We start from the raw sequence: 24,889 nt of genomic DNA, 5'->3' as shown, positions 1-24,889 counted from the left end.
AGGGTTCGAAAAGTGGAAGGAACTTGCTAAATAACTGATAGAAAGAAAAGACGGTGGCGATCATGCATGATACTTCTCGTAAAATTAATATCATGATAAGAACGTGATAACAAACTTTTTATTGCGTAAGAATTAAACAAAACAAAAAGGAAATAATGTATCTTTATACCGTTAATTCTTCATGTATTCATAGCTTTATGTAAAGGTTTGTTTTATGGGAAATTAGGTCGTCAAAACCCTATTATGATTTGTAAGTATACTTTTAATATAGATGCAAAATCTAACTTTAATAAAAAAAATTTAAAAAATAGCATGAAAATGAAATTCTTCATTTTTTAAACAATTCTTTTGATATTGAGATATTTATTTTTGATTGCATCGTGACTTTTTTTTTTTTGTGGTAGTATGAATAGCGATATATTAATATATATGTATATTAATTATCGCTATAAGTCATTTTTATATTAGTGTAATTAATTCTATAAATGTATTTTAATAAATGAAAATGAAGTTATGTTGATAAATTTATTTTTTGTTTTATGGGTTACTTACTCACAAGATAAAATGGATAAATCTGTAAGAATCAATTTTTATGTGTATGAAGAATTTCGTAATGAGTTGAGCGATCATTATATGGAATCTCACTTTTAAAGACATATTTTTGTAGTTAGGGGCAACCCTTTATGAATTATGTGTTTTTCTTAGTTTTTCGTGTGTGTTTGCTAATTGATATTGACACATTATGGAGCATAGAAGGTTTTTCGAAAAATACTTTATGAGGATCTCCGTAATAAGTTGGGGAGCACTACATATAGTCTCACTATTTATATTGCATTTAGGGGGACGACTTCAAGAATTACATGTTTTTTTGTTTTTTCATATATGTTTAGCCCGTGGATTTTGATGCCTTAGGGAGACTAGAAGGTTTTTCTGAAAGAAAAATTTTTTTATGAGGTCCTCAATAATGAATTAGGGGGCATTACATGTAGTCTGATAATTTTTAAAGCATATTTTTGTATTTAGGAGCCAACTTTTAGAATTACATGATTTTTTTTTATTTTTAGTGTGTGTTTGCCCATGAATATTGACACCTTATAGCGCATAAAAGGATTTTTTTGAAAAAAACCTTTATAGGACCTCTTCAATGAGTCGGGGAGACATAATGTATAGTCTCACTATTTTAGTCATATTTTTTATATTCAAGGACAACTTTTAGGAATTACACGACTTTTATTTTATTTTTGCACGTGTTAACCCATGGATATTGGCGCCTTACGGTGCTTAGAAGGTTTTTTCTTAAAAAACGTTATGAGGACGTCCATGATGAGTTAGGGAGCATTGCATATAATTCCACCATTTTTAAAACATGTTTTTGCATTTAAGGCCCGACTTTTAGGAATTACGCAACATTCGTATTTTTTCGTGTGTGTTAACTAATGATTATTGGTGTCTTATGGCGCTCGAAAGTTTTTTTTTGAAATAACTTTATGAGGATCTCCGCATTGAGTTAGTGGAGCATTACAAACACTCTCACCATTTTTAAGGCATATATATATATATATATATATACACACACACACACACACACATATATATATATATATATGCATTTAGGGGCCAACTTTTAGAAATTATGAGACTTTCTTGATTTATCATGTTTGTTAGCCTATGGATAATGGCGCCAGAGAGTTTTTTCCTGAAAAAACTTTATGAGGACCTTTGTAATGAGTTATGGAAGTATTACGTGAAGTCTCACTTGTTTATGAGACATGTTTTTGCATTTAGGGGCAACCTTTTAGGAATTAAGCGTCTTTCATAGTTTACTGTTTGTGTTAGTCCATTGATATTGGTGCCTTATGGCGCTTGGAAGGTTTTTCTGGAAAACTTTACGAGAATCTTCATAGAGAGTTGGGGAAGCATTAGAGCCTCACCTTTTAAGGCATATTTTCGCACTTAGATGCCAAATTTTTAAAATTATACGACTTTTTTTATTAAAATGGACATTGGCGCATAAAAGGTTTTTTTGAGAAAATTTTATGAAGATTTTCGCAATGAGTTGGGGAAGCATTACGCAAAATCTCACATTTCTTAAGGCATATTTTTGAATTTAGGGACCAACTTTTAAAAATTATGTGGCTTTCTTGATTTTTTGTGTGTGGTAGTCCATGGATATTGCGTCTTATGGCGCCCAAAAGCTTTTCTGGAAGAACATTATGTAGACCTTTGTAATGAGTTGAGGAAAGTGTTACGTATAGCCTCACCATTTTTGAAGGCATCTTTTTGCATTTGGGGCCAACTTCTAGGAATTACGCGATGTTTTGATTTTTTGTCTGTGTTAGCCTATGAATATTGGTGCCTTATAGAGCCAAATATTTTTTCTTGAAAAAACTTTATGAGGACCTTCGTTATGAGTTGGAAGCATTACATGTAGTCTCTCTATTTTAAGACATATTTTTGCATTTAGGGACAACTTATATAAATTACGTGATTTTTATGATTTAATCGTGTGTGTTAACCCATGGACATTGACGACTTATGGCGCCCAAAATGGTTTATCTGAAATTTTTTTTATAAGAATCTCTGTAATGAGTTGGGGATGCATTACAGATATTCTTACTATTTTAAAGGTGTGGTTTTTATCATTTATCCTAAATATAATATTTTAACATTCATAGCCCATTGACTGGCCTTAAAGGCTTGTGAGTTGGGCTTACGAGGCTAGCGGGTCAAATAGACTGGGCTAAAAAGCCTCGTTTCTAAATAAACAAAAAAATTAAGCCCAACCCAACTTAGTTCAAAGATTAGGTTTGATCGACTGAACGGGTCAAACTCAATTTGACAACTCTAGCTAAATGCCTAAACATATATTCTCTATCTATAATATTATACTATATGTCTTTCTTTAATACTGAAATTGAATATGAAAAAAATTAAAAAAAAAGATAACATACTATTCAATCAATCCGCTGGTAATTTTTTGATCAAATATTAAGTATCATAAATTTAAATTTAATCGAATCCACGAGCGATGAATCTTTCGACACATAAAAGTAAACAATGGATCTAGTAAAAACCGGCCATAAAAATACCTTGGAGACCAGTCAAACACCATTTTTATTTATTAAAAAATCAAAAATAAAATTTAAAAAACCACAAAACGACAAAAAGAAAGGTGATAATTATTCCATACATCGCATGTTTACTTACACCTCTTTCCTTACACCAATCATTGCAAAACAAGTTTCAGTCAATCATACGTGGAAGAATATTATTGGTTAATAGCTTAGATGCTCCGAGAATAACGAATCCCGCTAAGAATTTTTTTTTAATTTTTATTTTTAATATTATATTTTTTTCCGAAGAAGGCGTAAGGATTTTGAGAATTTTTCTGAGTCTGGGTAATTTTTTTAAATATTTTTTTGGTTTTGAATTTTTGGGTTCTTGGGAAATTCATAAGTTTTTTTTTGTGTATTTATATATATAGATATATATAGGAAGATACACGGGTTATAGGTGAAAAAGGGGCAAAAAAGAGTGTGATAAATCTAGGGTTTGAGTAATTTGGGGTTTTTGATTTGTTGGAAGCTATGAGGAAGAGGCTGGATACCAGATTTCCTGCTGTAAGTTTCACTTTCCCCTTCCTATTCACTTTTTGAATTTGGGTTTTTGATGTTTTGGTGTATGTATTCGTCTGTTGGGTGTTCTTGATTTTCTATGTTATATATGGGTGTTTTTTTATCCCTTTTTTGGTTGTTGAATTGAAAAAAAGTGACTGAGGTTTTCTTGGTTTTGGTTTATTAAACAGTTTTGAGCTTTTTGTGGTATAAAGCTTTGAGCTTTGATGATTTGGTGGTAAGTTATAAGGCTATTGAATGAGTAGAACTGTTAAATTTGTAAGGTTAAATGTATGAATGGGGTTTTCTTTTCCCTGGGGTGTTCCTGGTTTTGATTAAAAATATAGGTTTTTAGGTGTTCTTGTAAATTTCAAAGTTTGGAGCTGTTAGTTCTGTTTTTGTGGGAATAAAGATTTGAGCTTTGATGTTTTGGTGATAGTTGTAATGCTATTGAATGAATAGAATAATCGAATTCTTAAGTTTCAAGGTATGGCTGGGTTTGGATGTCTACTATTTATTTGTTGCTTGTAAGTTTGAAACTTTGGATCTTTTTAGATTGTAAGAGTTTTTTTGTGGGGTGGTGGTGGGGGTGGTGGTGGTGGTGGATAAAGCTTTGATCTTTGATGTCTTGGTGATATAAGTTGTAAAAGCAATTGAATGAATGTCTAATTTGTAAGGTTCTAGTATAGCTGAGTTTGTGTGTCAACTATTGAGACTTCTTATTTGGATCCTGGGAGTTGCCTTGTTTTCATGTTAATGTGTATTTGCTTAGTTTGGTTGGATGTTAAAATAGGTTGAGTACTAGATGAGGTGCCTCACTAAAGAAAGAAAAAAATGTGTTTGGATATCTACCATTTTATTGTTGGTTGAAAAGGTGGAGCTCGAGTATGACTTCTTGGTTGGCTCGTAGGAGTTGCCTTGTTTTAATGTTACTCTGTGTATTTGCTTAGTTTGGTTTAGATATTAAAAAGGTTAAGGTTGAGTACTAGATGAGGTGTCTGACAAATGAAAGCAGAAAGAAGAAAAGAGAACTCATGTTTTCTTGTTTCTTGGAGTTGAGGTACACTAAGTATGGATTTTTTTCTCTTGAAAATCCAGCGGTTAGGTCTTAACAGTAGACGAAGAAATCTGATCTTGCCTAAGCTGTCAGTCCTCCGTGGTATGTTTTGAACATATAATAAGTTGTTTGTTATAGTTACTGGACCATATCTTTGCCCGCATTTTTTTCAACCTTCTATTTATTTGTTGAGAGCAAAAACAGTTCTTTGAAGTTGCAAAAAGTAGTATTCTTTTCTGGGCAGAGGTAAGTAACAACAATAACAATAACAATAACGAACCCAGTTCAATCCCACAAGTTGAGTTTAGGGAAGGTATAGTGTATGCAGACCTTTCCCCCTACCTTTGAGAAGTTATAGAGGCAATTTGGGGAAAAGTAAGTACAAATTGTAAAATTAGTTCTACCCTAGACAGAGCAAGAACATGTTGTAAAAGTAGTTCTATGACTAGCATTCACATAGGCAGTTGATTTAAATAGCTTTGTTCCACGGAGAAAGTCTGATGTTTTGATTTAATTTTAAAGCAAGTTTCTAATTAAGGGTGCTTGTAAAGAGTTGAACTTACCTGGTTGGAGAGGGTATTTGTTAAGTTGGTATGCGTGAATTTAGAACTGGTAGTTGCAACAACATACTTAGCTTAGTCCCACAAGTTGAGTCCGTGAGGGTGGTGTGTATGTAACCTTACTTTTACCTTGTAAAGCATATCAAAATCAGAATGAAAAGGACATAGAGTAGTGAAGAACGATGCCAAAAATAATGAGACAAAGCCAATAGCAATAATCCAAAAACAAATAATACGATAACTGAACATTGGAAACAACAAGTGATAATAAAATCGAAAAACAAGATTGTAGGAGAGATGTTAATAATAGTGATATGGGAAACTAGACAATGCTTGACCTCTCCCCAATACTAAAACAAATTAATTGTGGGAAATGGGCGTGCATGCACAAATGTGTATTTGGCGTTTTTTTGTGGATTGCCTGTAATTTAGTGCGGTCTGCTAGTCTGTATATTTCATGGTTTAACAGTATGTCATTCTGATGTTTGATTCAAGGTAAGAATTATGGTGATTGGAATTTGAAATTTAGATCTTGACATTGCTTTTAGAAGTTATGTATGTTAACATCCGGACGGAAATGAAATTGCTTAGTCTCATTGACTATTGTTACATGAAGTTATCGTCTCCGTTGATTAAGTTGCTGAATCGAAGATTTTAACTGTTCTAATACCATTGTCATTTGTTTGCAGGCTCGGATTAAAAAGATTATGCAAGCTGATGAGGATGTGGGGAAGATAGCGATGGCTGTTCCCCTTTTAGTCTGTAAGTCCTTTATTTCAATGAATTTCTTTTTGCATTTGGTTCAACTGATTTAAGATCTGTTTACCTGTTTTCATTCCCTTACTTCTTGGTATCTTTGTGTGGTTCATTTCGTTTATCCTAAATCGTGTTTGTCAACGTTATATTCAGCAAAAGCTCTTGAACTCTTTCTGCAAGATCTTTGTGACCGTACATATGAGATTACCCTCAAGAAAGGAGCAAAAACAATGAATTCTTTCCATTTGTAAGTTTAATTTACTGTTATGATATTACACGTAGTATTAGTTGTCTGCTAATCAGCTAACTTGGTTCCTCTACTTCACAGGAAACATTGTATCCAGAGCTTTAATGTGTTTGATTTCCTGAAGGATGTAGTGAGTCGGGTTCCTGATCTAGGCGGGTCAGATGCTGGTGCTGAATCGGCCACCAAAAGGAGGTTAGAAAATTCTACTTACTTTGATTTTTTTTTTCTTGCCTGTGATGGTTTCGGGGCAGTGAATTTGTATCATTAACGACCGACTGTTTGCTGATTCAGGAAAGTTGCTGAAGAAGATGATCATGACAGTGATGATGATACCAAAAGGAATCATGCGGTATGGAGATTATTCCTTTTTGATAATGTTTTGTTTAAACTTGATTAAAATTTCAGAAATAGGGATAGTTTGAGGCATAATTACTAAATGTAGCGGTACTTTGGATAATTATCAAATGCAGAGAGTGTTTGTGAAATTCACTCTGTATCAGTGATGTACTATAAGATATGGAAAGAATTTTTGTATCTAATAATGAGCAAAGTATTGTATCACCGATACAAAGCAAATTTCAGAAACTATTGTATCACTGAGACAGATCAAAATTCGTAACTGTTGCATCACTGATACCAGGGCAAGTTTGATTTATTCTTTTTGAACTCTCGCTGTGTTTGATAATAGTGTATTAGTTCGTCACGAACTGTTTACATCAAACGTTGTATGTAATCTGATTTCTTCTATGTATTTGTGCTTCCTGTATAATAGTGCCTTTTTTTGTTGAAATCACAGAATGAGACTGCAAACAACAGTGGTACTGGAAGAGGACGAGGTAGGGGTAGGGGTAGAGGCCGTGGAAGAGGTTCACGAGCAGTAGAGAAAGGTGACTACCATGCTCACAGTGAGAAACTGGAAGACGCTGCTGCTGATGTTTCACATCAAAAGGATGATGAGAACCAAAAACAAAATGATGAAAGAATGGTAGACTATGTAGCAGAATCAGCAGTAGATTCAAAGAACATTTCAGCTGCTAAATGCTCCCCAGAAGTCGTCGCCCCTGCTAGAAACTTCGATCTCAACATAGACTTAAACGAGAGTGTGGAGTCCACACCAATGCCATCTGAAGTCCCTTTATCATCAATGGCAACACCAACACCAACACCAACACCAACACCAACAGCAACACCAGCACCAGCACCAGCACCAGCTCCAGCGCCTGATGAATTGAAGCACGAGGAAATACCTGGATGGTCCCTGTCCGAGATGGAAAAGATGGCTATCGATCCAATTCAATTGGCCAACTTAAACCAAGGGTTAGACGAGGAAGAGGAAGATTACGACGAAGAAGGATAGGTATCGTTATTCTAATGTGTTTAGAGCAGTTACAACTCACATACAAGTAGACAGGCTTGTTCTTCTAGTCTTTTTTTTTTAGGAATTTTAGTTCAAATGTAAAAGGAAAAAGAGCATCATTGTGATTGAAGCTCAGGTTTTTATTTTAGTTGTGACTTAGGTACCTGTATTTATAGTCTTGTGTATTGTTCATCAACAAACATCTTAGGAAAAACATGTACAATTTCTAACTTCTAATTCAGAAATATATATTCTAGGTTGGAGGTTACATTAGTTGTGACTTAGGTACCTGTACTTTGCTCTTCCTGTTGATTTATTATTCAAATTGTTGAGGCGTGACATTATGTAATATGGAGAATGAACAATCTATCCATATTTGTATTTATTTAAACAAAATACAATAATACAAGGTGTGTCAGAATTTGCTAATTTACATTCTTAGACATATCTTTTATTAAAAACTTGGATACTCTTTATTGACTAAGCTTTGTGCGTGTTCTCAAGCGTTTGTTTTGTAAAATGTTAATCACATAATTATATTATCTCTTTTAATTATACGTATCAACTTCAAACAGAACTAGTATGTCGTTTTATGACTTATTCTGGCTAATGCATATTAATAAATGAGATGCTTTCTATATTTCAAGTGGTTAACTTATTAGAAGCATCATTTGTTTCGTTATCTGAATTAAAGTTTTATATTAAGATTTGAATATTAAATTATTTTTTTCAACAACATCTGAATGGACAAACATGTTTTTATTTAATAATTGATAATGAATATATAGCCACTAAATATCTCACCCAATTTAATCAAAATATTTGAATATATAGCTGCTAAATATTTTTTAGTAATAAAACAATATATTTTTAATAATTGATACTGAACACCAAATGAAAAACCAAATGAAAAACAAATGTAATATTTTTTAATAACTTTTATTTGCAATGACCATGATAGTGATCATATAACAACCAAAATATTGTCCAAAGTTTGACTTTACTTGAATACAAGTATTATATTATTGCTATTAAATCCTTTATTTGTTATAGCGTCGCTCTTGTATTTGTTCTATCTTTGGTGGATAGAGTTATCTGATATTTGTTGCTGATGAAAGGTGACAAATATTTCGTAAAATTAGTTGAGATGCGTGAAAGCTGAACACTACGATCGTCGAATTTTGTTTTAGAAACTTCCAACAAGAGAAGTATGAGGACTATTAGTATGAAAGTATCAAATATAGTTGAATAGTTCAACTATGTATACTAGGTAAAAGTTTGAGCATTTCTAAAACACTTTCAAATTTGACCAAAAAACAAATATTGATGACTTATTCCATTTTCTTAACTAGTCAATTCCCTCTCTATAAATACTGAAACTTTGTGCATTAACCAATATCTAAGTTCTTTGTTTGATTGAAACTTGTCTGTCGTTTCTTGAAATCTCTCTTCTGATTCAAAATCGTTGTGTAACGTGTAACGTGTATCGTTCTGTTTCAATCAAAAAATGCTTCTTAACATGGCTTTACTCCACTTGATGATACTAATATATAGCTTGTTTTCAGTTTCGTCGTTACAATTCACAGAAAAATCAATTGCTAATGCTACTACTATAACCAAACCTGGCTGTGATAGCAAATGTGGGAGCTTAACTGTTCCATTTCCTTTTGGTATTGGTAATGGAACAGGCTGCTCGATTGATCCTTCATTCGATATCACTTGCAACGTTTCGTTCAATCCTCCAAAGGCTTTTCTTTCTGGCAAAGATATTGAAGTGGTTGATATCCTAGATGATCATATACTTGTTAAGAACAACGTTGGGAGTAGGTGTTATGATCAAGCAGGGGCGTTGATCAATGATGACTCGATTAACTTTAGCTTGGGATCGACATCTTTCTCCTTCTCTGATCTCAATAGTTTGATGGTAGTTGGCTGCGATGACTTAGCTCTCATTCTCGGCTATGAAGGGAGGAACTTTACTAGTGGATGCATTTCACTATGCTCGAAAAAAGAGGATATAATTGATGGATATTGCTCGGGGATCGGATGTTGCCAGACTTCAATCCCAACAGGTTTGAAGAGTTTTGTGAGTCTAACAAGGAGTTTGAATAACCATACGAATGTGTCTTCTTTTAACCCTTGTGGCTACGCGTTTCTTGGTGAGCCTGATAAGTTCATTTTCAAGAGCTCGGATTTGTCAAATTCGACTTTCAGGAACAAGGTTATAGAGGAAGTACCTGTGGTGATTGATTGGATTATTGGCAATGATAGTTGCACTGTTGCTAAGAAATCAGCAGATTATGCTTGTGGAGAAAATAGTGTTTGTGTAGATTCTAAGACAGGCCTCGGAGGTTATCGTTGCAGCTGCAAACCGGGATACCAGGGGAACCCTTATATCAGTCCAGGTTGCATAGGTAAGACTCAATTCATGATTTGAACTTTTTGTGTTCGAGTTTGAAATTGTTGCTTTAGTAAGGTTTCAGCCAAAGTTACTGTGTTTCAATGATGTTATATGTGTTGGTTTACTGTGTTCGGGGGTCTATCAGAAACAACGTCTTTACCATCTGATGTTTGATTAATTGACAGATGTAAATGAATGCGAGAACGAGAATCCTTGTGATGGGATATGCAATAACTTTCCTGGAGGTTACAGCTGCACTTGTCCACATGGTCAGATTGGTGATGGAAAAAAGGACGGCCACGGTTGCATCCCTAAGAACTCTAAGTCACCTATCCTTCAACTATCACTCGGTACGTCTACTTTGTGTCCAGTCAAACACCTTCACGTAAAATGAAAACTAAGTTGAACTTTCATTGCAGGTTTGTGCTTTGGCTTTCTGGCTTTGGTCATCAGTGCAACTTGGATATACTTAGGCATCAAAAGAAGACGACTCATACGACTCAGGGAAACGTTTTTTCAGAAGAATGGTGGATTGATGCTAAAGCAGAAACTCCGATCAAATGAAGGTGGTATGCAGTATGCAGCTAAGATCTTTACAGCAGCAGAACTCGAAAAATCAACCAACAACTATGCTGAGGATCGTATCCTAGGCCGAGGTGGTTATGGTACCGTTTACAAAGGTGTCCTTCCGGACAAACGTGTAGTTGCTATTAAAAAATCGAGAACAATGGACGTCAGCCAAATAGAATTGTTCATCAATGAAGTGATCATTCTCTCTGAAGTCAATCATCGAAACGTGGTGAAACTCTTGGGGTGTTGTTTGGAGTCTGAAGTACCTCTACTAGTCTATGAATACATTTCAAAAGGTACACTCTACTATCATATTCATGATGGTGGAGATCAAACGCGTTGGTTTTCATGGGAAAATCGATTAAGAATAGCATCTGAAGCTGCTGGTGCACTCGCGTATCTTCATTCTGCAGCTTCTACACCTGTAATTCATCGAGATGTGAAGTCTACAAACATTCTACTCGATGAGAATTACACAGCGAAAATATCAGATTTCGGGGCTTCTAGATTAGTGTCATTGGATCAAACTCAAGTGACTACATTGGTTCAAGGAACTTTGGGTTACTTAGATCCCGAATACTTCCACACAAGTCAATTAACTGAAAAGAGCGATGTTTATAGTTTTGGTGTGGTTCTTGCAGAGCTCTTAACAGGGCGAATGCCACTAGATACTACAGCATCCGAAAAAGAGAGAAACCTAGCTGCATTTTTCGTTAGGTCTATTAAGGAAAATCGATTGTTTCAAGTACTTGAGACACGTGTGCTACGAGAAGGAAGTTTTGAGCAATGTCAAGGTGTTGCTGAGCTCGCGAAGAGATGTCTAAGGTTAACGAGTGAAGAAAGGCCTACGATGAAAGAAGTAGCGATGGAGCTAGAAGGACTAAGGAAGTTCACAAAACATCCATGGTCTAAAACTCAACAATGTCAAGATGAGGAGAGTATTGGACTAATAACAGAACAAACACTGGACCTTTACGCGATCAATATGAACACGAACTTCATGTCTAACGGAGAATTCTCTGGACAACAGAGCTTGGATAGTCGTATGATGTTACAAATTCATAGTCCCCGGTGATCGATTACTTGTGTAAACCCTGCATTTTTGTGTTCTAACTTGTATGTTGCAGAATGTAGTGTTTCCTTTTAACTAAATGTGTCAAAATTCATTCACGAAAATATGATCCGTCTAATCCGTCCATGTTTGAACTAGTCATTGGTTCGTTTATTTACTAGCTCAACTCATTTCAACGCCTTAAAAAAAAACTGTGCCGATATGTTGCAGAATATCAATTTATAGCTATAAAAGTTATACTATTAAAAGTAAATAGAAAATTAAATTTTACTATTTTTATTGATAATGTTTATGTCTATACAATATATAAATTTCATCATTCATAACAACTGACAAAAAATATGTAGATGTTACTCTACAAACCACAATTCATCCATATATTTTATGACAAAAATTTGAAATATTAAATAAAAAAATCAATTCAAGAATTTTTTGTTTAGGTCAACAATATATCATCTACATACCCCACCCCCACTCTCTTCAAATAATAGAAGGAATGATTTTTTTTTTAAAATCATTTGATACGTGTTATTTATATTGAGTTTAAACTTGCGTCAAAAAAGTCTTACATTGAGAAGTAAAACAATCTCTAATGAAAATAATACTGTATCTAAAGAAATCTGAATTCGAGAAATTTGATTAAAAATTTAAAATGTTTTACCACTTTACCATGATCCCTCGTTACCAGATGAAGGAATGATTCAATCTTCCATTATTTCATACGCCCCTATATACACACCATTAAAACAACCTCAAATTTCTATTTTCCACTAGTACACACTTATCAAGATTCAATAAAAATGTCTTTATCGAAATTTGAACCAAATGATGACATACTTGATTTTGTAATCAAGAAAGCAAATGGACTAAAAGGCCTAGTAGATACAAACCTTGAAGTTATACCAAGTCAATGCATTCAACCAAAAGAACAAAGACTAGACAAATCTCAAATTGATAATCAAGAATCAATCCCCACAATTGATTTATCAAATTTTGATGATTTAAGTGTTGAAAAATCGATTCAAGAAGCAGCAAGCAAGTGGGGTTTCTTTCAAATCATCAATCATGGCATCCCAATCGAAGTTCTTGATGATTTAAAGGAAGCAGGACACAAGTTCTTTGAATTGCCAGCTGAAGAAAAAGTTAAGTATAGTACAGAAAGCTATAGCGCTGGTGAATCTGTGTTGATGTTTTGGAGTGCTATTGGTGAGAAAGATGAGAAAGTCTTGGAGTGGAGGGATACTATAAGACATGGATGTAATCCACAAAATGATAGCAATCTTTGGCCTTCTCAAACAAGGTAGTTTTTTTTCGGAGTTTTCTATACACTGTGTAATCTATTGGTCACGGGTTTTTATGTATTATTTTTTGAGAGTTTCATGTCTTTGAGTATAAGGTGTTTGCGTTTCTGAACTATCACTAAATGCTTATCAAAACACTTTTCAAGATTAACTAGATCTAAGTGTTTGAATTCCATAGTCAAAAGGTGCATCACAACTTTATTGTCCATAAATTTGATCGAAATGAAAAAGTAATTTTGAGGTGTGTTTCGATAATTAGTTGATGATAGTCCACTTCGGAATGGAAAAAACATGAAGTATCATTATCTCGAGATTTTATAAAGGTTCTTATAACTTAAATTAACATTACATTGCATATGTAGGAGAAAAGTTATTTTTTTAAAATTACATATTTAGTATAATCTCAAAAGTAGAGTATGGAGAGGTTAGGATATACGTATATTTTACCTCTTTCTTCGCGGGGTGAAAAAATTGTTTTCAGTACTCTCGAAATACTCTTAGTGAAATTTATGACTTTAACATTAAATATTGGACATTATTATTCTTGACCTTGCTATGAAATTTTGAACGGTCTTAACAAAATTCATGACTTTGTCACTGATTTATAGGAACCAAGTCTTGGAGTATCAAAAGTGGGCTACACCACTTGCTAAAAAATTGCTTGAGGTGTTATTGAAGGGTCTCGATGTCAATGAAATCGATGAATCATTAGAACCTCTCTTGATGGGAACTAAGGCTATCAACATAAACTACTATCCACCATGCCCAAATCCAAGTATCGCCATTGGTATTCGTCGACACTGCGACGTGTCCTGCATCACTCTGCTCCTCCAGGACGACACAGGAGGCCTATATGTCCGAAGGACTAAAGGCGATAACTGGATCCACGTAAATCCTATCAAAGGTGCCTTAGCGGTTAACATAGGTAACTCGTTGCAAATCATGAGCAACGATCGATACAAAAGTATCGAGCATTGTGTATCAGTTGATTCTAACAGGGGTCGAATATCTGTACCGCTATTTTTGAATCCCAGTCCTGACAGTGTCATCGGTCCATTCCCACAAATGCTAAAAGATGGAGAAAAATTAGTATACAAACATGTTTTATACTCTGATTATTGGGATCATTATTTCACTAAGAGGCCTTCTGGTAAAGCATCACTAGATTTTGCTAAAATTTGATGTTTTAATCTACAAATTTTCTTGTTATTTAAATCTTATTATATTTTCAAATTTGTTATTATGTAATGACAAATAGTGTGGTTTACATAACCATTGAGTTGGTATAATTATGTCGTTATTTTGTTTTGTTCTAATCATTTAGAAATCTTGTTTTATTTTTTATTTGACGTTTGTTCATATCTCCAAAAAATAAATCAATTTTACCAAATAAAATTCACATCAATCCACTTCGTATTCCACCAACTCCGCATAACCTAAAATTCACCTCATCCCGCATAGCCTTAAATCTATCCCGCTTCATTATCATCGATAAATAACATCGACAAAAAATCAAATCAAATAGTATCCAAATTGTCATTGTAGAGCTGTAAGGAATAGAAATACATGTGCCACTACTTGACAACATAAGGTGATAAATTGTTGAATGACAAATTTACCCTCCTATTAAATTCCAAATCTATCCCCTTGATTATACATAAATGAAGATGAAAAATTAAAACACTAAATAAAAAATCAATTCAAGAATTTTATTTAGGCTTTTAATCTATCATTCATATACCCTCCACACCCACTCCCTTGAAATAATAGAATAAATAAATAATTTTAATTATTCTAATGAATTTATAAAAAAATTATATAAATACACGTACAACACATGTGTTCAACACAGAGGTAAAACATTATTGCAAAATGCCAATACTAGTTATGCCCTACCTCGGGATTTGCGCCTCAAACTTTGTGTCAAGGTGGGGTGGGGTGTTTGCTGTTTGGTGAAGCAGTGGTGAAGTCAGAATTTTCAATAAGGGGATTCAAAATTCGTAGAAATAGATACACGGAATAGTCGAAGGAGGTTCGACATTTAGTATATATACATACGATAAAATTTTAACCATATATAAATAATATAATTTTTTGTTGAAAAAAATCCGCATAAACCCCTTGTATCAAGATGGCTCCGCCCCGGAGAGGGAGGGGACAGAACAATTATAATGCTTTCAAATATCATAAAAAAGAAATGATAAAGCAAGATTTTTTATATAATAATTGAAGCCTATAATTAAAGGGGAAAAAATAAACAGTAGTCACTTTTTCATAATTTTATTTGAATTATACAATTTTTAACTGATAATTGTTATGAATATATAATATACAAATTAAATTTCATCATTCATGCATATGGACATTAAGAAGCCACCTCACCAATTTCCAAATAACTATTTTAAGATGATGATGTTTGATTAAACATAAAAACAAAAAAAAAATTGAAATACTAAATAAAAAATCAAAGTATTATTAGAAGGAATGATTTTCAAAAAAATATTTCTATAGAGTTCAATTAAATTTAAATTCGCATCCGAAAGTCTTATATTGAAAGGTAAAATGCTCCCTAATAAAAATGATTATATAGTAAAAATATTTTAAAAATCAATATAAATTATTAATTTTATTTTCAACTATCAATACTAGCCCTTACGCACCCCACCTAACTCCCTTGAAATAATAATAAAAAAGGAATGATTTTTTCTAATCATTCGATATTCATATTAGGTCAAATTAAAATTGAATTTCTACTGAAAAATCGTGTATTGAGAAGTAAAACAGTCTATTATAAAAACAATATTGTAATCAAGAAAAATTTAAACTCAAGACATTTGATAAATAATAAAATCATTCTAGACGAAGGAATGATTCAATATTCCATTATTTCATAGCCAACCAATAATAGAAGAAGGACTGGTTTTTTTATCATCAGAGGTTCAATATTCATACCGAATTCAGTTAGATTTGAATTCGCACCAAAAAGTCTCATAATGTAAAATATTTTTAACAAAGACGACTCTACATTCAAAAATTTAAATCCAAAACAACTAATTAAAATAAAAAAAATATTTACCGCTTTATCATAATTCATCGATGATAAAGTAATGATTCAATCTTTCATCATTTCATAGCCCCTCCCCCCTATACACATCCTCTCAAACCCCAAATTTTCCTTCAAACATTACTACACACTCATCAAGATTCAACACAGATGTCTTCTTTAAAATTTAAACCAAATGATGACATACTTGATTTTGTAATCAAGAAAGCAAATGGACTTAAAGGCCTAGTAGACACAAGCCTTGCGATTATCCCAAATCAATGCATTCAACCAAAAGAACAACGACTAGACAAATCTCAAATTGACAATCAAGAATCAATCCCCACAATCGATTTAACAAATTTTGATGATTTAAGTATCGAAAAATCAATTCAAGAAGCAGCAAGCAAGTGGGGTTTCTTTCAAATCATCAATCACGGAATCCCAATCGAAGTTCTTGAAGACTTGAAGGATGCAGCACATAACTTCTTTGAATTGCCAGCTGAAGAAAAAGTTAAGTATCACAAAGAAAAAGTTAGTGTAGGTGACTCCGCGTTGCTGTTTTGGAGTGCTATTGGTGAGAAAAATGAGAAAGTTTTGGAGTGGAGGGATAGTTTAAGACATGGTTGTAATCCACAAAATGATAGCAATCATTGGCCTCCTCAAACAAGGTAACTTTTCGGGTTTTCTACTATGTGTAATCTATAAGTTACTGGTTTTCAAGTAGTATTACCTTTTGCAAGGTGTTCGTATTTTTAAACTATCTCTAATTACTTATCAAAACATATTTAAAAACTGACTAGATCAAGTGTTTGTATACAACCGTCAGTAGGTGTATCACAACTTAATATTACAAATGGCAAAGTAATTTTGAGGTGTGTTTCGATAATTAGTTGATGATAATCCATTTAAGAAACTCGTTAAAACGTGACACTTCAAACAAGGTAACTTTTTGTGGTTTTGTACTATGTGTAATCTATAGGTCATGGATTTTCAAGTATTACTTTTTGCGGGTATCATTTATTTACTATAAGGTGTTTGTGTTTCTGAACAATCATCAAGTTTTTATCAAAACATATTTCAAAACTAACTAGATTAAGTGCTTGAATACAATAGTCAATAGTCAAAAAGCGCGTCACAACTTAATTTACTCATAAAATTTCATCCAAATAGCAAAGTAATTTTGAGGCGTATTTGGACAATTAGTTGATGATAGTCCATATAATAAACTCGTCAAAACATGATACTTTAAACAAGGTAACATTTTGGGGTTTTCTACTTTGTGTAATCTATAGGTAACGGATTTTCAAGTAATACTTCTTGCGTGTTTCATATCTTTACTATAAGGTGCTTGCGTTTCTAAACTATTTGTAACAATTTATCAAAAATGATTTCAAAACTAACTAGATCAAGTGTTTGAATACAACCGGCAAAAAGTGTGTCACAACTTAATTTGACTATAAAATTTTGTCTAAATGGAAAAGTAATTTGGAGGTGTGTTTCGATACTTAGTTGATAGTATTTCATATAGGTAAATCGTGAAAACGTGATACTTCAAATGTGTCTCTGATCATTATATCAAGATTTTATATTGGTGTCTATAACTTAAATCAAAAATATATTGTATATGTAGGAGAAAAGTAACCTTTTATACGATTACATATACTATATAATCTCACAAGTATGGATAGGGCAGGATATGCACAAATATTACCTCTGGCATAGCAGCATAAGGTAATTCTTTTTCGACTCTCGAAACATTCTTAGTGAAAATTGTGACTTTGACATTGAATCTTGAAAGTTATTAGCAAAAAATTTAACCTTCCCATTAAACTCTGAATGCTCTTAGAAAAATTTCTAACTTTGTTATTGATCTGTATAGGAACCAAGTTTTGGAGTATCAAAAGTGGGCTAAACCACTCGCTAAAAAATTGCTTGAGGTGCTATTGAAGGGTCTCAATGTCAATGAAATTGATGAATCTTTAGAACCTCTCTTGATGGGAACTATGTCTATAAACGTAAACTACTATCCACCATGCCCAAATCCAAGTGTCGCCATTGGTTTTCGTAGACACTGCGACATGGACTGCATAACTCTGCTTCTCCAGGACGACACGGGAGGACTATATGTCCGAGGGACTAAAGGCGATAACTGGATCCATGTAAATCCTATCAAAGGTGCCTTAGCGGTTAATATAGGTGATTCATTGCAGATCATGAGCAATGATCGATACAAGAGTATCGAACATTGTGTAGCGGTTGATTCGAGCAGGGCTCGAATATCCGTACCGCTATTCGTGAATCCTAGTTTTGACAGTGTCATTGGTCCTTTCCCGCAAATGCTAAAAGATGGAGAAAAACCAGTGTACAAACATATTTTGTTCTCTGATTATTGGGATCATTGCTTCATTAAGAGGCCTTTCGGTAAAGCATCACTAGATTTTGCTAAAATTTAAATTTCTTGTATTTTAATGTTTTTGTATTATAAATATGTTATCGTAATGTCGAAAACTGTTACTTTATGTAACTTGTAATTCTAAATATTTTTAGACTAACTATTTAATTTTTCTTATATTAACTCAAAATAGCTAGCTAATATTTTTATTTATTTTTTATATAGAAGACAACAACACACAAGAGGACTCTCCACTTTGGCTCTTAGCCTGTAATGTAAGACAACAAATAATATTGAAATCACGGGTGTTACAATAGTACTATTTTTATTGATAATATATATATATATATATATATATATATATATATATATATATATTATTTTATTTGTTTTAATTTATATGACACGAATGAAATTAACATAATTATTTAAATGTTTTTTTGATATTTAAAATACTTTAAGTTGTAAATTGTTATAATTTTTTTTTTTAAAAAAAAATCATCATTCACGACAATTGACAACCGACAACAAAGATATGGATGTTATTTAAACAAATCACAATTCATCCATATGGACACAAAGAAGCCATCTCATGAAAAATCAATTCTACAATATTGTAATAAACAAATAATTTTAATTATTCTATCGAATTTATAAAAATTTATATCGACACATATATAAAGCACGTGTTCAATAATTTTTCCATAATTTAATTTATCGAATATTATGTAAATACTTTTAAAAATAAAATTACATTATACTATTTTAAACTGATAATTATTATGGATATGATATACAAATTTTATCATTCATGCATATGGACATCAAGAAGCCACCTCACTAGTTTCCAAATAACTATTTTATGATGATGATGTTCGATTAAATATAAAATAAAAAGATAAAAATAATTGAAAATACCAAACAAAAAAATCAATTTCAAGAACTATTAGAAGGAATGGTTTTATTTTTAATATTTATATTGAGTTCAGATAAATTTGAATTCGCGTCAGAAAGTTTCATATTGAGAGGTAAAATGCTCTCCTAATATACAAAGACGATTATGTATTCAGAAAAATTCGAATACAGAACATCTGATTAATGATGAACCCACCCCCCGGCACCGACACACACACACCCTCTCAAATCCACTATAAAAAAACCCCCAAATTTCCTTCTTTCAATAGTATACACTTATCAATATTCAACACAAATGCCTTCTTCGAAATTTGAACCAAATGATGACATATTTGATTTTGTAATCAAGAAAGCGAATGGACTAAAAGGCATAGCAGACACAAGCCTTGAAATTATCCCGAATCAATGCATTCAACCAGAAGAACAAAGACTAGACAAATCCCAAATTGACAATCAAGAATCAATCCCGACAATTGATCTGTCAAATTTTGATGATTTAAACATTGAAAAATCGATTCAAGAAGCAGCAAGCAAATGGGGTTTCTTTCAAATCATCAATCATGGGATCCCAATTAAAGTTCTTGAAGATTTGAAAGAAGCAGGACACAAGTTCTTTGAATTGCCAGCTGAAGAAAAAGCTAAGTATTACAAAGAAAATGCTGGTGCTGATGAATCTGTGTTGTTGTATTGGAGTGCTATTGGTGATAAAGATGAGAAAGTCTTAGAGTGGAGGGATAGTATAAAACATGGTTGTAATCCACAAAATGATAGCAACCTTTGGCCTCCTCAAACAAGGTAACTTTTTTGGGTTTTCTATTCAACGTAATTTATAGGTCACGCGTTCTTAAAGTAAGTAAAAAAGCATACCTAAAGTATTACATTTTTCGTGAGTTCAATATTTGAACGGCCAGATGTTTATGAAAACACACTTTGAAACTGACTAGACCAAGTGTTTGAATACAATCGCCAAAAAGTGTATGAAACTTAATTGCTTAAAAATTTTCGTTGATGGAAATTTACTCATTTATTTAGAAATGTGTTTTGATAATTAGTTGATGATGGTTCGAATAGAAGACTTACAAAACATGATATGTCAAAGGTACTTTTTTCCATTATCTCTAAATTGTATAATGGTGTATATAACTTAAAGTCAAAATTATATTGCTTATGTTAGTGAAAAATTATCTTCGATTCATACGATAATATATTCAGTATAATCTCACACAAGTAGGGTATGGAAAGGGTAGGATGTAGGCATATCTTATTTTTTGTCTTTACAAGGTAAAAAAGTTGTTTACAATAAATTATCGCACACTCTTCGTGAAATTTCTTACATTAACATTAAATCTTGAATGTTTTTTAGCAAAATTCTTGACATTGCCATTAAATTTTGAATTTTTTTAGCGAAATTCCTAACTTTGTTACTGATTTATAGGAATCAAGTCTTGGAGTATCAAAAGTGGGCTACACCACTTGCTAAAAAGTTATTAGAGGTGCTATTGAAGGGACTCAATGTCAATGAAATTGATGAATCTTTAGAACCTCTCTTGATGGGAACTATGGCTATCAACATAAATTACTATCCACCATGTCCAAATCCAAGTATCACCATTGGTTGTCGTCGACACTGCGACGTGTCCTGCATCACTCTACTCCTCCAGGATGACACGGGAGGTCTATATGTCCGAGGGACTAAAGGCGATAACTGGATCCACGTAAATCCAATCAAAGACGCATTAGCAGTTAACATAGGTGACTCATTGCAGATCATGAGCAATGATCGATACAAGAGTATCGAGCATTGTGTAGCAGTTGATTCAAGCAGAGCTCGAATATCTGTACCGTTATTTGTGAATCCTAGCCTTGACAGTGTCATTGGTCCATTCTCACAAATGCTGAAAGATGGAGAAAAACCAGTGTACAAACATGTCTTATTTTCTGATTATTGGGATTATTTCTTTAGTAAGAGGCCTTCTGGTAAAGCATCACTAGATTTTGCTAAAATTTGATGCTTTAATTTTCAACTTTCTACTTTATTATTCATCCATTATAGTAACGACGAAAACTATTATTTTATGTAACTAGTAATCTGGTGTGATTGTGTATGTTATTTTTTTTTTCCCTTTATCTTGGCCTTCCTTGTGATTTAATACTCCTAGTTTAATCCTTTTATATTATTTTTTGTTCATAATAACCTTATCTTATGCATTACTTATTAATCAAAAGTTTCGAATTTGAAATAAGTTTGTCTATGGTCCCAATGGGGTATAAGATGAGAAAAAAGGTCAAATAACATTGACACCACTAACTTAGTATCTCAATTATTAACTAGAAATCTCGCAATTCAAAATGAATTCACCTTTAATTTCAAAATGTGTATCGAATAAAGAATGAGAACAATACTTACTTAAATGGCGCTATCACAACTAAAGATCATGACATATAGTAATAATCTACATTTATTAACTATAAGTTTAAAGTTCGAAATATATTTGCTTTAATTCCTAAAATGGGTATCAAATACAAAATAGAAAACGAAAACCCCTTATTTAAATGACACTATAATCACCAAAGATTATATTGGGGTAATCTCTCAACATCTCAAGTTTGAAAATTAATTCGTTTTATACTCCAAAGTGAATATTGTATTACATAATAAGAGAAAAATACCTACTTAAATAACACGATCATCGCCAAAGATTCATCATTAGATTCTCAAGTTTGGAAATGAATTTGCTTTCACTGGGATGTTTTCTATTTACAGTCCCGTCACTTAGAAAGAGCGGTTAAAGATCAGATCAGACATGCTTGATCGCCTAATCTGTTATTGAAACACAAATCAGACACGTATAGGCCTATATTTCTGTCAATATGATCTCCATTACGGATGGACAAATCTGTTTGAAAACAAAGCTCTTTTATCACGGAATTAAACCTAATGATGGATAACGAAAATCTCGAATTTGGAATTAATTTTAGAAAAAATTGTATACAATAGCAAACTATTAATTCAAATTAAATGTTATAAATATAGTTTGATTAAATTGTATCACATAACAAACTGTTGTTATTTCGCCCCTTTCCTGGTGAATCTCACTCGCCACTCTCGTTCTCTCTCTCGCCTATCTCGCTTTTTATACAAACGCAATTGTATAAAATGTGTTTGTTTTGTATAAAGCGAGAGAAAATTGTATATATACATATATTTTCGTTTTCATCTCTCCACTCTCGCAAACCTCGCTGGTTCACTTGCCTCTCTCACTGTATACAAAAACGCAAATGTATAAAATATATTTGTGTTTGTATAAAGCGAGAGAAAATTGTATATATACATATATTTTCGTTCCTCTTCTCTCCCCTTCACCCATATCTCTCAAGCCACTCTCCCATATCCCGCTCGCGCACTCTCCTCTTACTTTATACAAAACACTGATTTTTTGAAATGCATTTGTATTTGTATAAAGCGAGAGAAAATTATATATATACAAATAGAAATACATATATTTTCATCCTATACACTAATGATTATATAAATACGATCTTCCCCTGTCTAGTTTTCTTTTATCTTTTTCTTTTTCTCGCTTTATACAAACATATACTATACTGTTCATCTTTTGTATATGTATACCGGACCATACACCAGATAGATATTTTCTCCCTTCTTCCCAGAAAAGTCTCAATTGCATATCACATTTGATATCTTTCTGCAACAAAAAATGTCAATTGCAGAAGTTTCTGAAGCATCAGATCTCATTGATTTTCTAGTAAACAAAGGAAATGGCGTAAAGGGTCTTTCTCAAATGGGTCTTCAAATCGTTCCTCAAAAATTCATTCAACCCCATGAAGAAAGACTAGATTTTACCCAAATTACGTCCTCAGAATCAATACCCATTATCGATTTCTCAAATTTCGATGACCCAAAAGTTGCAGAATCGATCTGTGATGCAGCTGAGAAATGGGGTTTTTTTCAAATAGTGAATCATGGAATCCCAATTGAAGTTCTTGAAAATGTAATTGAAGCAGGGCATAAGTTTTTTGGATTGTCTGTTGATGAAAGGAGGAAGTATTTGAAAGAGAATTCACCTACTCATACTGTGGAATTGAAGACAAGTTTTAGCCCTTTTGCTGAAAAGGTTTTGGAGTGGAAAGATTATCTTTTTCATATCTATGACTGTGATGATGATGATGAGAGCTCTAAACTGTGGCCTGCTGTTTCCAAGTAAGTCTCTTTTTTTGGGTAGTCATGAGCTTGCACGCAGCTCGACTAATTTCAGAGGTGGAGCTATAGTTCTGCTTTATCGAGTTGGCACAAGCACAACCTAGCCGTCTTTTCTAGAATAAAAAACTCGTAAACTCGAAATCTTAGTTTTGCCTCTTTTAAGTATAAGTATAAGATAACTCTGTCCACTAAGGCTCGAAAAAGCTGCAAGTTATAGTGTGACTTACTTTCAGACAAGGGTGGATGTATAGTTTGTCCACTTTATTGTATAGGTTCGATAGAATCTAGTAGCTTTAGCCCGAATCTTATATAAATGTTGAGAAATTTACTAGCAAGCAAGGGGTGTCTCGAATCATAAATTTCAAATCTTTGATCCGTCTTTGCTTTCAGAGATTCTTATCTAGGATCATTTGTAAGTAGTATTGTATGTTTAGAATGTTGAGAGAACTATTACACATTTGCGGAGAGCATAAAGAAACATGTGCGCGAAAGCTGGTCAAGACACTACGATTATAAAAAAAAAAAAAAAAAACATAAACAAATATGCAATTGTTAGCTAAGTGGCTATATCTAGTTTTGTATCTTTCTTTTGCCCTGATATTGTAGATTCTCTCCTGAATATTAGCTATTCGGGCCATTTTTGGACTAATGTCATTCTTACTTCTACAGAGATCAGGTTTTGGAGTACATGAAGTGGGCTAAACCTATTATAGTAAAGCTTCTCGAGGTGTTGCTGGAGAAACTAAACGTTAAGCAGATTGATGAGCCGATGAAGTCTGTTGTAATGGGCACGTTGATCGTTAACCTCATTCACTACCCAGTGTGCCCAAACCCCGAGCTCACTGCTGGTGCTGGCCGTCATGCTGATGTTTCTTCGATCACTATGCTACTACAAGACGATGTTGGTGGCCTTTACGTGCGAGAGCCCAAAGGTGATGGCTGGATTCATGTGCCCCCAGTTAAAGGGGCACTCGTGATCAATATCGGAGATGTCCTTCAGATCATGAGCAACGATAGGTACAAGAGCGTGGAGCATCGAGTATTCGTGAATGCCAGTAGAAACAGAGTGTCAGTGCCCATATTTGTGAATCCAGCACCTGATGCAGTTTTTGGTCCTTTGACACAAGTGCTAGAAAATGGAGAGACACCATTGTATAAGCATGTTGTTTATTCAGATTATTTCAATTATTTCTTCAGTAAAGGCCATGAGGGTAAGCAAACAATTGAATTTGCAAAACTATGACAAGTTTGCTGATTCAACACTCATTTCATCTTTATGTATATGGAATATGGAACCTTTCGTATCAAAGTTGTACACTACTCAAACTATTCCATTTTGGGACTTCAAATTAACCGCACGTGAAACTTCTGATGAAGGATGG

At 33.1% G+C, this 24,889-nt stretch overlaps 6 protein-coding genes across 6 annotated transcripts; all 6 read left to right on the top strand.

Annotated features, from left to right (window-relative positions):
• Positions 1-3,296: 3,296 nt before the first annotated feature.
• LOC101267198 (uncharacterized) lies at positions 3,297-7,859 on the top strand. Its single transcript, XM_004251193.5, has 6 exons — positions 3,297-3,620; positions 5,921-5,993; positions 6,141-6,234; positions 6,316-6,426; positions 6,526-6,583; positions 7,031-7,859. The coding sequence occupies exons 1-6, from the start codon at positions 3,588-3,590 to the stop codon at positions 7,589-7,591; spliced, it is 930 nt and encodes a 309-aa protein (XP_004251241.2). The 5' UTR covers positions 3,297-3,587; the 3' UTR covers positions 7,592-7,859.
• Positions 7,860-8,952: 1,093 nt separating this feature from the next.
• Positions 8,953-11,768, top strand: LOC101262780 (wall-associated receptor kinase 3-like). Its single transcript, XM_004251393.4, has 3 exons — positions 8,953-10,005; positions 10,178-10,342; positions 10,412-11,768. Exons 1-3 carry the CDS (start codon positions 9,099-9,101, stop codon positions 11,635-11,637), a joined length of 2,298 nt encoding a protein of 765 aa, XP_004251441.3. The 5' UTR covers positions 8,953-9,098; the 3' UTR covers positions 11,638-11,768.
• Positions 11,769-11,889: 121 nt separating this feature from the next.
• LOC101262487 (feruloyl CoA ortho-hydroxylase F6H1-3-like) lies at positions 11,890-14,238 on the top strand. The gene is made up of 2 exons (XM_004251392.5): positions 11,890-12,934; positions 13,544-14,238. Exons 1-2 carry the CDS (start codon positions 12,435-12,437, stop codon positions 14,115-14,117), a joined length of 1,074 nt encoding a protein of 357 aa, XP_004251440.2. The 5' UTR covers positions 11,890-12,434; the 3' UTR covers positions 14,118-14,238.
• Positions 14,239-15,394: 1,156 nt separating this feature from the next.
• LOC101266903 (bi-functional coumaroyl CoA and feruloyl CoA ortho-hydroxylase F6H2-2-1-like) lies at positions 15,395-18,533 on the top strand. The gene is made up of 2 exons (XM_004251192.5): positions 15,395-16,649; positions 17,861-18,533. The coding sequence occupies exons 1-2, from the start codon at positions 16,150-16,152 to the stop codon at positions 18,432-18,434; spliced, it is 1,074 nt and encodes a 357-aa protein (XP_004251240.2). The 5' UTR covers positions 15,395-16,149; the 3' UTR covers positions 18,435-18,533.
• Positions 18,534-19,292: 759 nt separating this feature from the next.
• On the top strand, positions 19,293-21,369 carry LOC101266599 (bi-functional coumaroyl CoA and feruloyl CoA ortho-hydroxylase F6H2-2-1). Its single transcript, XM_004251191.4, has 2 exons — positions 19,293-20,083; positions 20,724-21,369. The coding sequence occupies exons 1-2, from the start codon at positions 19,584-19,586 to the stop codon at positions 21,295-21,297; spliced, it is 1,074 nt and encodes a 357-aa protein (XP_004251239.2). The 5' UTR covers positions 19,293-19,583; the 3' UTR covers positions 21,298-21,369.
• A 1,355-nt stretch (positions 21,370-22,724) lies between these two features.
• LOC101266300 (feruloyl CoA ortho-hydroxylase 1) lies at positions 22,725-24,816 on the top strand. The gene is made up of 2 exons (XM_004251190.5): positions 22,725-23,507; positions 24,177-24,816. The coding sequence occupies exons 1-2, from the start codon at positions 23,005-23,007 to the stop codon at positions 24,748-24,750; spliced, it is 1,077 nt and encodes a 358-aa protein (XP_004251238.2). The 5' UTR covers positions 22,725-23,004; the 3' UTR covers positions 24,751-24,816.
• Positions 24,817-24,889: the final 73 nt, after the last annotated feature.

This window comes from Solanum lycopersicum, chromosome 11, assembly GCF_036512215.1.
Source record: "Solanum lycopersicum chromosome 11, SLM_r2.1".
NCBI lineage: Eukaryota > Viridiplantae > Streptophyta > Magnoliopsida > Solanales > Solanaceae > Solanum > Solanum lycopersicum.
Note: the sequence above shows the minus strand (reverse complement) of the source record. Positions and strands in the feature narration are given on the sequence as shown.

What these genes read in the sequence shown, in the direction of transcription:
- LOC101267198 (XM_004251193.5), top strand. Translation starts at nt 3,588, where the DNA reads ATGAGGAAGAGGCTGGATACCAGATTTCCTGCT. An exon ending in TGGATACCAGATTTCCTGCT is followed by an intron (nt 3,621 to 5,920) that starts GTAAGTTTCACT and finishes ATTTGTTTGCAG; the next exon opens with GCTCGGATTAAAAAGATTAT. An exon ending in GGCTGTTCCCCTTTTAGTCT is followed by an intron (nt 5,994 to 6,140) that starts GTAAGTCCTTTA and finishes CGTTATATTCAG; the next exon opens with CAAAAGCTCTTGAACTCTTT.
- LOC101262487 (XM_004251392.5), top strand. Translation starts at nt 12,435, where the DNA reads ATGTCTTTATCGAAATTTGAACCAAATGATGACATACTTGATTTTGTA. An exon ending in CTTTGGCCTTCTCAAACAAG is followed by an intron (nt 12,935 to 13,543) that starts GTAGTTTTTTTT and finishes ACTGATTTATAG; the next exon opens with GAACCAAGTCTTGGAGTATC.
- LOC101266903 (XM_004251192.5), top strand. Translation starts at nt 16,150, where the DNA reads ATGTCTTCTTTAAAATTTAAACCAAATGATGACATACTTGATTTTGTA. An exon ending in CATTGGCCTCCTCAAACAAG is followed by an intron (nt 16,650 to 17,860) that starts GTAACTTTTCGG and finishes TGATCTGTATAG; the next exon opens with GAACCAAGTTTTGGAGTATC.
- LOC101266599 (XM_004251191.4), top strand. Translation starts at nt 19,584, where the DNA reads ATGCCTTCTTCGAAATTTGAACCAAATGATGACATATTTGATTTTGTA. An exon ending in CTTTGGCCTCCTCAAACAAG is followed by an intron (nt 20,084 to 20,723) that starts GTAACTTTTTTG and finishes ACTGATTTATAG; the next exon opens with GAATCAAGTCTTGGAGTATC.
- LOC101266300 (XM_004251190.5), top strand. Translation starts at nt 23,005, where the DNA reads ATGTCAATTGCAGAAGTTTCTGAAGCATCAGATCTCATTGATTTTCTA. An exon ending in CTGTGGCCTGCTGTTTCCAA is followed by an intron (nt 23,508 to 24,176) that starts GTAAGTCTCTTT and finishes TTACTTCTACAG; the next exon opens with AGATCAGGTTTTGGAGTACA.
- LOC101262780 (XM_004251393.4), top strand. Translation starts at nt 9,099, where the DNA reads ATGCTTCTTAACATGGCTTTACTCCACTTGATGATACTAATATATAGC. An exon ending in TATCAGTCCAGGTTGCATAG is followed by an intron (nt 10,006 to 10,177) that starts GTAAGACTCAAT and finishes ATTAATTGACAG; the next exon opens with ATGTAAATGAATGCGAGAAC. An exon ending in TATCCTTCAACTATCACTCG is followed by an intron (nt 10,343 to 10,411) that starts GTACGTCTACTT and finishes CTTTCATTGCAG; the next exon opens with GTTTGTGCTTTGGCTTTCTG.